Source organism: Mytilus galloprovincialis, chromosome 6 (genome assembly GCF_965363235.1).
Source record: "Mytilus galloprovincialis chromosome 6, xbMytGall1.hap1.1, whole genome shotgun sequence".
In the NCBI taxonomy this organism is placed as follows: domain Eukaryota; kingdom Metazoa; phylum Mollusca; class Bivalvia; order Mytilida; family Mytilidae; genus Mytilus; species Mytilus galloprovincialis.
The window spans coordinates 68,480,389-68,496,112 of NC_134843.1; the positions used below are offsets into that span (position 1 = coordinate 68,480,389).

The 15,724-nt window shown below is 32.7% G+C and overlaps 1 protein-coding gene across 2 annotated transcripts in view; it reads left to right on the forward strand.

The window, feature by feature from the left end:
- Positions 1-15,724, forward strand: part of LOC143080171 (transient receptor potential cation channel subfamily M member-like 2) — a 55,225-nt gene that overhangs the window by 17,131 nt on the left and 22,370 nt on the right. For both annotated transcript variants that reach the window (XM_076255896.1, XM_076255897.1), the window contains 7 exons: positions 3,982-4,097; positions 4,736-4,852; positions 5,645-5,704; positions 6,834-6,999; positions 8,443-8,496; positions 11,226-11,315; positions 12,986-13,085. In XM_076255896.1, the coding sequence (XP_076112011.1) occupies positions 3,982-4,097; positions 4,736-4,852; positions 5,645-5,704; positions 6,834-6,999; positions 8,443-8,496; positions 11,226-11,315; positions 12,986-13,085 (703 nt within the window). The remainder of the gene's footprint in view (positions 1-3,981; positions 4,098-4,735; positions 4,853-5,644; positions 5,705-6,833; positions 7,000-8,442; positions 8,497-11,225; positions 11,316-12,985; positions 13,086-15,724) is intronic.

Consider the following 15,724-nt stretch of genomic DNA (forward strand, 5'->3'; position numbering starts at 1 on the left):
TACAATTTCAGGGATTAAACATAACCATTGAAACTGTTAGTGATTTTACAAAATCACTGATTAGCCCAGTGATTCAACAAAATCCCTGATTTTTCAAATACCCTGTAACATATACATGTATTGATAGGGGATAGATAAAGAAACCAAAAAAAAAATGATTGCTGGAAAATGTTCTCTCTCGTGAATTTTTTATAGCTTTGATATTGACAAGTTTAAGTTCTCAAATTTTTTTAAATAATAACAAACATTTTATAAGACTTTTACAGATGGCTTATAATTATACACGTCAAAGATTTATAAAAAGACAAATTGGGGGGGGGGGAGGACTCCTAAAATCTGACAAAAATCCAAAACATGACAAGCGAACATCCTATATTTTTAAATTTGTTCTTAAACTTATTTAACTCGGTTCCTTTATCTGTTAATCTCATTGGAACACAGTAGTCCGGCGGCTACAAGCATATTTCAGACAAATACTGCTACAAGCATGAAATTAAGCATAGACCCTCCTCAACTATTACTCTTTTATTTCAGATAGGGAGCCATTTGGAAAAAAATGTCTCACTTCCGGTAATATCCAAAATTGCGGACATCGTACTTGAATCAGCCTAATATTGAAGGCTAGTACTATGTGAAAAGGTGTTATTATCATGATACTACCATAATATTTGGTACAAACCTTTGTTTAGTACTACTTTTGGATATATTATATAGATAAGATGTCTTCACAAACCCAACTTCCGGTCAAATTTAACATTGCGGACATTGTACTCAAATAAGCTTATTTTTTAGGGAGGGTAATTGAAATGTGTTTAACGTATTGCTACTATAATAACATTGTGCAGGAACCTTTCTTTGATTCTTCTGATGAATGCAATGTATAAGACATATGTCTTAAAAACCCTTACTGCCGGTAATATCCAAAATGGCGGACATAGAAATATCAATTTATGATTCGATTATTCAACTTTTTTTCAAAATGGAGTGAAAATGATTTTTTTTGGTGCTGGTCATTAAGGTAGCAATACACAGTTAGGAGTTTAGTTTCGCATTTTGGCCCCTGTGGATTTTTCGAATAAGAAAGTTTCATTTTAGACAGATGAGTGCTAATGTAGCCTTCAAAGATGGTTTATAAGTGCATCAAGACTATTTTTTACATGTTTTATGGGCTGTTTTCTGTTTGACAATCCGTATTTTCATAGCTAGACCGGCCATCGGTCCAGAAATTAATGTACAGTTTACAAACACTCTTTTTACACGAAGTTTTTGACGCAATTTTACAAAAGAATGGGATGAAAGACATATGATTTTCATTGGATTTGCTGAATGATATATGTACACAGTTTAAGAAAAGGTATTACTTCAAGCGATTGAAATTCTACTTTTAGCTAAATTTTGGGGAAATATGTGACATCTTCCCCCCCTTTTTTGCAATATTTTATAACAAATAAATGCAGATTGTTGCCATGGATACACCAAAAAGAAATTATATTTGACCATTTTATATACTGGATATAAAATCTATGGAAGATTCTGACTACATACATATGCCCATATATGACATAAACAGTAAGCTTGATATTGCAAGAAAGCAATGAAAAGGGGATGGTAAAATTCATAAGGGCAAATTTTAGTATTTTTTCCTAACTGTTTATTGCTACCTTATGGCAAACTTACCAAGCTCAGAATTGTATAATTTAAGACTTTTCATGCCACAAATCTATTGATATTTAGATTCTAAATCAACTTCTGAGTAAATTAAGTGTTTAAGAATGACAATATATGTCAATTTTATTGTTTACAGTCCTTAGCAACCAAAATTAGACATTTTTACACAGGGCTTATATTTGTACTCTATCGGCTTAACTCTTGCTTCTGATGGATTGGGCTGCATGTAGTAGTCTAAGTATTGAACGCGTTGGTTTTTTTTCTTGCGAATATATCAAATTATTGTTTCTATCAAGATTTCATGTTACATTTTGGCATATATCAATGCCCATGCTACGTCAATCTTTAAAGACCCAAATGTTGCAAAACACCTATCCTACCTCCATGACAAATATGTTGTTGTCCCCGCAGATAAAGCCCCAAACAACATCGTTTTTGTATGTAAAACTCATTACATTAAATGCTTGATAAACGAATTAGGTATTGACAATTCACTTGGAAACTCAACATATACCCTCACGACACTTACCAAAGAGGAAATCCTGGATAATCATAGGTCTGTTCTGTGTTCCTTTGGAATTTCAACCAAAGATGAAGAACTGGATCTGCCATCACTGTATTGGATACCTAAACTACATAAGTGTCCTTACAAACAACGGTATATTGCTGGGTCTTCCAAGTGCTCCACGAAACCTATTTCTAAATTATTAACATCTATTTTATCAGCAATCAAAGACGGGCTTCAAAGTTATTGTGAAACTGCCTATTCTAGAGGGGGCGTGAATCAGATGTGGATACTTAAAAATTCCAAAGATCTTTTAGAGTACATACAATCTAACTCTCTTTCATCTGGTAACAGTATTAAAACATTTGACTTTTCTACCCTGTACACTAGTATTCCACATTCCAAACTAAAAGACAAATTGAAAGAGTTGGTATTGCTTTGCTTCGTAAAAAAGAATGGCCAACGTAGATACAAGTATCATGTCTTAGGGAGGGATAAATCCTACTTTGTAAAGGATCACTCTGATTCGAACAAAAAATTCTCTGAAACTGATATTATCAAGATGCTTGATTTCTTGATTGACAACATATTTGTTACGTTCGGAGGACGTGTTTTTCAACAGACTGTCGGCATTCCAATGGGAACAAACTCTGCCCCTCTACTTGCCGACTTGTTTCTTTATTATTATGAGGCTGACTTCATGCAGGAACTTCTTAGGAAGAAAGATAAGAAGTTAGCACTATCCTTTAACTCTACTTTTCGCTATATAGATGATGTTCTTTCACTAAATAATTCAAAATTTGGTGACTATGTGGAACGCATCTATCCAATCGAGCTAGAGATAAAGGATACTACAGATACAGCTAAGTCGGCCTCATATCTTGACTTACATCTAGAAATTGACAATGAGGGTCGGTTGAAAACAAAACTTTACGACAAAAGAGATGATTTCAGCTTTCCAATTGTGAACTTTCCATTTCTAAGTAGCAACATTCCAACAGCACCTGCATACGGGGTATATATCTCCCAATTGATACGATATTCCCGTGCTTGCATTTCCTATCATGATTTTTTTGATAGGGGGTTGCTGCTCACAAGGAAGCTATTAAACCAAGAGTTCCAAATGGTGAAGTTGAAATCATCCCTTCGTAAATTTTACGGACGCCATCACGAGTTGGTTGACCGTTATGAAATAACCGTATCACAAATGATATCGGATATGTTCCTTACGTCGTAACTACAATCCCCTTCCCTTTCCTGAGGTGACCTACCGAATTAGACTATTTACCGGATTTGTTATCACATAAGCAACACGACGGGTGCCGCATGTGGAGCAGGATCTGCTTACCCTTCCGGAGCACCTGAGATCACCCCTAGTTTTTTGATGGGGTTCGTGTTGTTTATTTTTTAGTTTTCTATGTTTTGTCGTGTGTGCTGTTGTTTGTTTGTCTTTTTCATTTTTAGCCATGGCGTTGTCAGTTTGTTTTAGATTTATGAGTTTGACTGTCCCTTTGGTATCTTTCGTCCCTCTTTTTTCAATGTATAGTTAACTCAGATGTAAGAAATTGATTCCCTATCACCAAGTTTTTTAATTAAGTCTTTGGTATGCAATAAGCATAAAGATTAACATTTTTATGCTTGAAATTGCTAAATTTTATACAATGTTGCATCATCAGAGATCTTATTAAGATATTCAACATTAAAAAACTGACAAAGGAGGTACAGGTTTTAAGATTTGGATAAAAACTGAGGTAAACAGGGGTATATAACATTGATTTAAAATGACGAATTTATCACATGTATTGCAGATATTCAAAGTTTGATGAAAAGCTATCAACTGTCACTTTCACCTGGATCCCTGTCTTTGTACTTTTACATTGCATATCAGTTCATACAGGAAAAGACCTACAAGAACAAGGAGAAAGTAAGAAATACAAATGTTTAGCTATTTTATTATATATTTTCATATATTTACAAGTTTGTAAGCAACTGGTTTTGTAGTAATACGTGGGTGACTTCGTACAGGATCTTCTCATAAACATGAGGCTGGCATTATCCTTTTAACTTCAAGTTCCGCTATATATATTTCGTCCTTTCACTGAAGAAGTTAAATATGGTGACTATGTTGGGCGTATCTATCCAATCGAACTTGATATGAAGGATACATACATTTAAGACTGCAAATCTGAATTGATAATGCGCGTGGGTCGGTTAGTACTAAACTGTTAAGACTAAAGAGATGCTTTCTGTTACTCATTTTTTAACTTTCCAATTTTATGTAAAAACATTTCAGCAGCGACTGCATATATATCTCCAAGTTGTCACGATATTCTAGAGTTTATATTTCCTATTATCATATTAATACCGGGTTTGTATATACATAAGTTTGTTGATGGATGCTACAAATTGTGTATGATATACTTACTCGTAGAGAACACTTGATATCACCTTGGGCGGTATTTCTAACAATAGATGCTTTCTTCCAAAAAATAGATACGCATACTCAAACTGAACATTTCGTCTGTTTCAATTATCAAATATAACTAAATATCTTTTGTTAAGGACTTACAGTTACTCTTACTAGAAGCTATCATAGCAGATCGTGTAGATTATGTATCAGCCATGCTACAGAATGGAGTCGAATTCAATTATAATCACTTTGAAACTTTATATAATGAAGTAAGTGTATTTTATGACATATTATATTGTTATCGTTATTTAGTATTACAAACCAAGGGAAGTTGTTCGAGACGGGTAAAATTTACGGTAACAGACATTTAGAGAGCCTTCGCGATATGATTTAATGTTTTGTAATTCTGCTCAAGTTACGAATAAAGTATACACAACATTCAAATTAAACATAAGAACAGTCAACGACAACCACATTGATGATGAAAATGTCGAGAAGGGTTCATCTGGTTGTTTGAGCACTAGCTTCTCACATGAAATGCTGAAGAAAATCATTTGCTTACGGATCTTAAATTTCAAAAATATTTTTTGTTTGCGGTCTTTAACTCAAATATAAATAGTCACACTTCAAGAGTTTAAAATTAATCACATCAAAAGAGAACATTCTGGTTGGAAGACACCTTTTAAACAGATCAAACATACCAATATCGCAAGATGGATAATTGAACTATATCACCTAACTAATATAGAATAAGATGATGCGATATGATCGACAACGAGAAAACTTGATCTACAAACGACCAAATGACATGATCAAATAGAGTCTAATTGACGTGATTGTAAGTAACTATTTTGGTATGGCCCTTTAATTTAGCATAGCTTTGCGTATGTCGAGTTGTTTTTATCTTTTAGCGACCTTCTATACCTTTTAATCAATCGTATCGAAATAAAAGATTTTTAAAAGTATTAACAAGAAAATCGATATATTGTTTTTCTTGTGACATGATACATAATAAATGTTCAAAGGTAAAGTCCTTCTTTCATATTGCCTTTTTCTTGTAGACATTGCAATGCGAAAACTGTCGAGCAAAAGACTGTCGCAAAATTCACTCCATTCATCACGTAAGTAAATTTTTATATACTCTTCATTTTCAAATTCTTGCGGTAAATATCGTGACTTGACATAATCCATTATACGTGATTAATCATTTCAAATCTCAAAATGTTATTGGATTTAATTCGTAAGTACATTATGTAATGTATGTGACCAATTTCGTTTCCAACTAATCCTCACAAAACATCAATAAATCCGCTTTATTAGTGTGTAGACTACAAATAATAGTTCCGTCGTTCGTGTGTCTTTTCTTGCAATTTTGAGCGTATTGTTTTCAAAATCCGAGAAGTGTAAGTCGTCTTCCGTATGTCTCGATAGTCGGTGAACTCCTGGTGTATGAGTTCAAATAATGCACGTGGCATGCAGGTGCGCTTGGCTTCGATCTCAATTTATTCGGATTATCAGGTTTCCGGCCAAAAGTTGGTTCTTTCCGTAAACTAAATCTGCCGCCGTCAGAGAAAACTGCCTACCACCTAAAATAGCATAATTGTGCTGCAAATAGCGTTAAACGCTAATTAATCAATTGACATTGTACAAATATTGACAACTATTTGGATTAAAAGAGAGGTGATTTGTTTTTCAAACTAAAATATCATTAAATATATCTACGAAAATAGTGAAGATGGATATAGGAATATTTCTTACATATACAGACGCATTTCTTAAGTGTCTTAAGTGTAATACATCTATAAAAAAAACTTTAATATCAACGTACCACGAAATTGCACAAGTTGACAGGTTCATAATAAATAACCTCCATAACTAAACTGCTGACTAAATTGTTGATATCTTAAGTTGTTAATAAAATAGAGTAGATAATGGAAACTGGTGATGTGGCAAAGCAAAAACACAACCCGACCAAAAATCTATAAAAAAAAAAGAATAACAGAAAAAAGATAGTATGCAATCCTTAACTTTGATGATGCATCTCCGTTTGCACATTGAATAATCTGGTGTCAAGAAGAATATTTATGTCAATTACATATCATGAATAAAAGCAAAGACATTACGTGAGCATGTATAAAATAATTAGCAATCCATACTCTGTATGTCGTGTGTGAACTTATGTATCATGTTTGTAATCGTAAGACATAATTCTTAAAGATGAAATAAAAATGACTGGTTTTTACTATAAAGAGAATTAGTGCTGACGTTTGTGAACAAATCTGGTGTACATGCCAAGGCAAAATGAAAGGAATTGCAGGGAACGGATCTACCAATTGTAAAAGACATGTCGCGAGATCCCAAACTATCTGCGACAGTGGAAGACTAATGTGTCAACAGTTACTCAATTATGCCACAAGTAAGAACGTCAAGACGAGTATCTATAACAGTGTACTTAAAAAACGTATTATTGTTTAAATGAGTTCGAGAACTGTTCTGATTAAGAAGAGACAAAGCCATTTTAAAGGAGATAACTGTTAAAGATATTTTTAATGTTTCTAGTCCTTTACGGGATTTTATAATGATTACTTGTTAATAGTAATGTTATCAAATAAACAATTAACACATATCGTTTGATTTGGTGGTCCCCGTTTGTCTCCTTTCGTTTGAAGTTATTTGAAGTCGTGGTTAAACATGTTTAACTTTCCTTAAGTTTGAATGACGTTTTCAAAATATGAAACGATATTTACATAGATATATTTGTCATTTGCATGATCAAAGGAGTAGGTCCAGTAAGACCCCTTTTCGACCCCAAAATATAGCAGTTTTACAAAATTGTTAAAATGTACACAGATATTTATTGGAAAGAAAAATGATTCTGATACATAAATATGGACTGTTGTTAGCAATACAATGCGCATTAATTGGGTACTAGCATCAATTAGTCATGCTAAATTGCTGAAATCTTCACAATTTTAGCTTTTTAGCTAAATTTTAGACGGTTTTGGTCATAAATGAAAGTGCCCGCATTTGTGTGCATTCTATATATTGAAAAGTAAGTTGTATTTGATGATAACACATAACATATATAAAGGTTGAGGATGAACACGGATGCGGCCACTTTCATTTTAAACCAAAACCATCTGAAAAGCGACATTTTGTTTTGGCACATTTGATAGATTTTTCATTTTTAAGCTAGAATCAGAGCGTTTTTAATGACTTAATCAGTTAAAATCTTTCACAGAAACTAATTGAATCAACTGAAATAGACACTTGAGTGTTTAAAAAGTATCCAAAATCTTTCCTCAGACTAACCTGAAATTTGAGGCAAAAATCGGCCCTTACCGGACCTTCTCCTTTAAGATGGTCTCTAAAATAAGCAGAGTTACACATTGGGTTATATCATTGTAAGTTTTCAAACTGTTTATATGAAAGTCAATCTTTGAAAGACTCCTCAATTAAGATTGGAGAATTTTATATTTAAACCGACATAGTAAAATTATATTCTAAGTGTAATAACTTAAATATCAAATGTTTCATTAAGCGGTTTTCAATTAAACTTTCGGAAAGGTAAAAATCAGCGACAGACAGGGTCAACTGATTTACAATAATGTACATGTTTCAGTTATTTCTCAAACTTTATTTCGTCACCTTTCAATATAAGCTGAAATTGATGGACAAGTGGTTAAATCTAATTTCGTGTTCCAAATAATGTGATTGCCTGGTTTGAAGAAATTTTAAACAGGAAATAGGAAGATTTATATGGGAACATGCTACCTAATTTCAGCAAAGAATTAAAAAATCTAAAAATAAATCTAAAAATACATTAGTGATACGTTTTTACAATTTAATTTATCAACAGTTACAAATGAAATCAGACCTGGAACAGTACATCCTACACTAGATGATGATGAAGGTATCAATATACATTTACATCTATACTATTAAACGAGAAGACCTCAGTTTGTGTGTCGCTTCTCTTCCTTCTACGATAAATTAATCGCCATGCCTCTGTGTTCTATAGGTAACATACATAGTCGCATTTGTCATCCATTCTTATGATTATTCAGATTGAGGTTTTTTTTGGAGAAAAACGACAAAAAAGGAGTCCGAATATTGATTCCGTCATCAGACTGACTTTTAGTCATAGATAAGTCTTCCAGTTTGAAACATGCACAAGTTCAACCAATCGTATGATAGATAACAAAAATGAAAAATTAATAAGCCAATCAGAGCGTTCTCCATATCATGGTGTATAGATCGCAAGAACCACAACTATTATACCTTCTTAGAGAGAACAATTATTTTTCGCGTTTATCTAGATGTAAACTACGATTATACTACTTTAATATATAGAGACTCTTTGTAGTCTATCTACTGTTTTCTTTAAAATGTTTAATATTTAAGGGGCAAACCAGTTGCATATATATTAAAATAAGTAAAACATGTGGAAACAAGAATGTGTCAATAGTACACGGATGCCACATCGGCACCATATTTACTAAGTTTCGAGTTGATACTTAGTTTTGAGTTGATTGGACTTAAACTTCACCAAAAACTACCTCGACCAAAAACTTTAACCTGAAGCGGGACAGACGAACGGACGAACGAACGCACGGATGCGCACACTAGAAAACATAATGCCCATACATGGGGCATAAACATTTATTGTTGAAAGTAAAAGTAGTGATTTGGCAAAAAAGAAACTAGGGTAGAGATTGGAGGGAGAGATGGCCTTTTTCGGGACGTCGGGACGTCGGGATTGGGTGATTTTTAAGCTCGGGATTAGGGGATTGATCCTTATGGGATCCGGGAATATATTTTTCGATTTTGGGATATGAATTTCTTTAAATTCTGCATCTCGGGATTTCGAGATCATGACCCATCCGACCACCCCTCAAATTAGCCTTAGTCGGTCTTAGTCATTTATACAAGATTCATATCCTACCATTGGCATGTTAATAAGGTTCTCGAAAGAAAAAAACACTGATGGATTGTCCTAGAAACATATTTTATTAGACTTATAATGGTCTATATATAAACGGTTACATTTACTTCATGTTTGAAGCGGTGCACAATTTAGATTAATTTGACTTTAACCAAAATATGCATTGTAGCAATGGAGAAGAATAATTGTGGTCTGAGGCCAGAAACACGAAACTAATTGAATTTAACAGAAAGGAAACAATTGAAATATTGCACTTTGGAAAAAGGGAGAGGGCTTTTGTTACCTTTTATGAAATTCTCCATACATAATATCTTTTACAAAAAATCATCCTGCAACAGTTCACAAGCTGTATATGCCCGCGATTTCGCGGGAGTGTTCTAGTAGTTTATTAATTTAACACCACTTTATATTTCCTTTTTTTGTGTTTCTTTGTTATATATTTGCTTGTTTTTGTTCTGATTGAGATTGTGACACGGTGATGATGGCTGTATCCCAATTTTGACAATTTTACCTTTTATATCTGTTTTGTTTACACATCGTTATAACTATAATGGCATTTGATGCGACTGTCATACAAGTGAGAGTTTTTGCGCTATAAAACCAGGTTCAATCCACAATTTTCTACATTTATAAATGCATGTACTAAGTCAGGAATATGATAGTTGTTGTCCATTGTTTGATGTGTTTTATCATTTGATTTTGCCATTTGATTAGGGAGTTTCCGTTTTGAATTTGCCTCGGAGTTCAGTATTTTTGTTATTTTAATTTTTAGTATGAGTAACAAAAGATTAAGGTTTTTATTGGTTAGTGAGACTAATTTAATGGAAAAGAAAACTAATCTTAACATATCAACACGTTCACATTCAATAGTATTTTATTCACTAAGTCCATGAACTGAAAAAAATGGTTTTTTTCTAAACTAATCAAAGATTCCATGCTTATGATATAGTATACCAGACTCACATTTCGTCTACATACGACTTTCTGTGACATTCGATTCTAAACAGTTTAAATACGAAGTTGAAGGTCATTGTATAGTAAACAATTTCGAAAAGTATCAAATATAACTTTATATGAATATAGCTTTTTATAGACATATAAACTTAGCCAAATGCCTATACTGGTAAACTTGTTGCTTGTACTCATGTCCGTATCTAATAAAGAGTTATCCATTTAACGGTATTTAATATAAGCAATCATTAAAACATTTTTTTTAATGCATGTGGACGTTTCAACCCCAATTTTTTGTCATCCATTATTCATCACTATTGTGTAAATATGTATGGCGATACTCCTTGTGTTATCAGTAAAAGAATTATTCCGTGTGTGTCAGGTAAATGTAAACTGCAACCAAAAAACAAAAAGTAACAAACGATATTAGGGCAAGTTTTAAGTTTCACATATACGATTAACATCACCAGCGTCGTGTTTTAAAAATAATAATCATAAGTCAGTGACCTTTTTTAAATGAATTATGTTACGACAGTTTTACCCGAATAATTACAAGAGTAATACAGTGATTGGAATTGGCAGTTCTTTACTCAAAACAGATTATTGAATTGCATTTAATACACTTTTCTATATCAAACTTTATTGATGTAAAAGATTAAATATGATATATAATTTTGTGATAGTTCAGCAATGGCAATGATCTTTGTATAAAACTATGATAAATAATATCAATAATAATTTTGCAGGTTATTTTCATGATCTGTTGGCATGGGCTTTGTTCACTAACAGGGTAGAGATAGCAGGAGTTTTTTGGTCAAGATGCAAAAATCAATTACGTAAGTTATATCTGATTATTCCTTCAGAAGATGTAGTATGGGTGTCATTGAGACAACTCTCCATCTAAGTGACAATTTATAAAAGTAAACCATTATTGGTCAAAGTACGGTTTTCAACGTTAACACAGACCAATTGGGTCACATCGAACAACAAATTATAAAGTGGCCCTAAAATGAATAGTGCAAAACCATTCAAATGGAAAAACCAAAGGTCTAATCTATAAAATAAAACGAGAAAGGAGACACACTAATGAACCACATCAACAAAAGACAATCACTGACCATCGGGTTCCTGAAGTACATATTGCATTGGTTATTTAGCATTCTAAAATGACGTGCTTCTTTCGCTTTTTGAATAAACCCATGTTCTAAAAAAAATAAAATGTGTTTGCACATGCGTATATTGAGTACTGCAGAATAATGAATTTTGTCAAATTGGCAATCATTTAATATATTGCATTAGCTGAAAACACTTCCAAACTTTCAAATGATGCACATGTTGTTATTAATTCATTCGAAATTGACATATTTGACCTAAATACGACAACTGTTAATGCTGGCTGTTCAAAACTCCTCCCTCTGAAAAATCACATTCATTGTTTACAAACAGCAAGGGAGGTTCATGGAAGAGCATACACAAACTCTCTCCACTTATACACACTGTACATAGAAATTACCTTAATTGTCCTAATCAGAATCAAAATAATTGATACAAGCTATACTTTATTGTAGTTTTAACATGGGTAGTCATTATATTCGTGTTATTTTAGCCCTCACTATCGCTCGGGCAAAAATAATCACGAATATGATGCCTACCCTTGTTAGAACTACAATAAAATATAGCTTGCATCAATTATTTCTTAAATACAAAAGATAACAGGTCAAGGTTTTCTACCGTTCCGGAATGTAACAAATGTATGGATGACAACAAAAAACAAAAACAGTGCAGAAGTCCTTGATTTGTAATAGATAGATAAGGAAAAAAGGAAAACGAAAGAACATCGGATGACAAAAATAAGCATTTATAATATAACATAATCATAATAATGTTGCATCTATCTTCAAAGTATATTGATAAATAGTAGTCATCATCAAAATATTGAAGACAACTTAATTATTTTGTATTATTGCTAAAGGATACGTGTTTAAACGTGATATAATGCCAATAAAAATTAAGGCTGGAATCTTGATAACCATATGAAATAAGCAGTGTTTGATTTAAAAAGTCATGGATTATGTGTTTAAATTGGAGCGACGTATTTAACAAAATGCATAAGTTTACCCTAACCGTTCACATTAAATGCGTACGTCAAGTTATGTACGTATGCTATTTAATTGGAAATCTGTTATATGCCTCATGGGTTTTGCTCATAATTGAATTTCATAAGGTTCGTACTTCTATTTTTTTTTTATGTCAAGTTGAGTAGTACAGTTTTGTTATCAACGTATACGTAAACTCTGTTAATTATTCTCTAAGCAGCATATTTTATTAATTTGCATATTCCTTGTTTATAATATGTGGCATTTGTGAAGTGCAGATAATTCAGATACGTGTGTTACCAAAAAAAAAAACAATTGAAATATCCAATCAATTTTAACATACAATATCTTTGGTTCCATATCATGTTATATAACAAGTAAATATGATATATAATGTATTGGTATTACAGTTACAGCGGTAATGGCTAGCAGTATATTGAAAAATATGGCTAACAAAGCAACATCAGCGAAGGACAGGCAGCTTTACAAAGATCTCCTAGACCATTCAAGGTTGTTAAAACAATCCATTGTATGACAACAAAACTTTCCTTAATATACTTTGACATCTATGAAAATGAATGCGTCCAAAGTGCCTTTCTGCATTTTATTATATAGTATGTAGTCAACAGGTTTAATTCTTAACATTGTATAATAGATATTCCGAGGCGATAAATAATAACAAGCTGAGATCAGTCAATATATCATATTTAAAACGTGACTTCAGTGTGGACTATTGAATGTACAATAAAACATCATACACGTTGCATGTATCTTACGTCATCCACGCAAACCTTTAACATTTTTAAAATTGCCTTTGAAGTAGAGTTCAAGCTACTGTTCAAAATGCACGTATTTCTACCAAAAAGTAAAATAAAAAAATATTGAAATCCGAGAAAAATCCAAACGGCAAGTCCCTAATCAAATGACAAAATCGAAAGCTTAACACATAAAAAAAATGGATAACACTCCAACAATTCAACCCACGAATGGATAACACTCCAACAATTGAACCCACGAATGGATAACACTCCAACGATTGAATCAACGAATGGATAACGCTTCAACAATTGAACCCAAGAATGGATAACACTCCAACAATTGAACCCACGAATGGATAACACTCCAACAATTGAATTCATGGATAGATAACACTCCAACAATTAAACCCACGAATGGATAACACTCCAACAATTGAACCCACGAAAGAATAACACTCCAACAATTGAACCAACGAATGGATGACACTCCAACAATTGAACCAACGAATGGATAACACTCCAACAATTCAACCAATGAATGGATAACACTCCAACAATTCAACCAACGAATGGATAAAACTCCAACAATTGAACCAACGAATGGATAACACTCCAACAATTGAACCCACGAATGGATAACACTCCAACAATTGAACCCACGAATAGATAACACTCAAACAATTGAACCCACGAATGGATAACACTACAATAATTCAACCCACGAATGGATAACACTCCAACAATTGAACCCAATAATGGATGATTCTCCAACAATTGAACCAACGAAAGGATGACACTCCAACAATTGAACCAACGAATGGATGACACTCCAACAATTCAACCAACGAATGGATGAAATTCCAACAATTCAACCAACGAATGGATAACACTCCAACAATTGAACCAACGAATGGATAACACTCCAACAATTCAACCCACGAATGGATAACACTCCAACAATTCAACCCACGAATGGATAACACTCCAACAATTCAACCCACGAATGGATAACACTCCAAATGCTTCAATTGTCATATCTGATAACAACTTGTAAACGTACAGCAATAGTAAGATCTGCTGAAGTGTATGTCACATATGTTCATTTTATTGTTTTGGTGTGAATTTTACTCTTGTTTTTTTTTTTTTTAAATGCAACTGTACTTTTGCGATAGAACAATTATGTTCATATCACCAAAATTCAGTTTAAATAGATATATAAATAAACAAAGATTACTTAATTTACCTTTTAACCAATCAGATGCAGCTACTTTCATGTTTTGTCACATTTAACACGTAACACGACGGGGACACATCTGGAGAGGGATCTACTGAACCGTCCAGAACAACTGGAATCACCATACAAGTTTTTGTTGCGATTCGTGTTCTTCAGTTTTAAGTTTTTTGTTGTGTTCTGTGTAATGTTTGTCTTCCTTCTTTTTATTTTTTGTCACAGCATTTTAAGTTTGTTTTCGACTTATCAGTTGGATAATCCATTTGGTATTTTTAGTATCACTTCTAAAATAGTTTCAATATATAAATATAAGCAAATACTCCTTGTAATCAATCACATGCAGCTACTTACATGTTTTGTCACATTTAGCTCAAGTGCTATCATTTAGAGAATGTTTTTTTTTTTTGTTCCATTGATTTTGAATTTGTTTACAGTACTTAAACGAAACGTTAATCTTCCAGATAGTATAAGATAAGATGCAATTATAATGATATCAATTCGTAGATATGAAAATGGTAAAATGTATAATTGATGTCTATAATTAAGTAGTAACACGGTGTTTAAATGGTGCATTTTCTAAGCTCTATTGAAATTGAAATTATACAAATGGAGTGTTTGTCGATATGTACAGCACAGCTGATTATGTTTTTTTTTTAATTTGAAACGGTATGTGGAGTAGTTCAAAATTAAAGTAAATCATTTTTTACAGCAATCTCTCCATATAGTAACACTTGAACAGCTTTATTATACGATATTGATAAATTTGTATTTGCTCCCAGATTTACAAAAACATATTTTTCTAAGTCCTCTTGAAACATGAAAACTTCAATTTATACTTTCTTTATAACCAAATTTTACAAGTAAATAAATGTCTGAATTGCGTGGTGTAATTTTCATTCTTGTGGATTTTTTAGTTACCAGACTAATCGTACAGTCAATTTATGTTTGCATCATATGCGCATTCAGACAACAATGCCTCTTCAATATTACTCGGACCAAAATATTCAAAATTGCAAAACCAAATACTTTCAATTAATACAAGCGTAAATGTTAAGTCACACAACATCCTTATTTTCTTGCCAATACCAACGTCTTGGTATATGGGCTAGTGATACTCTCAGGGATTAAACGTCTACCAGTAGAGATATCGACAACTCATA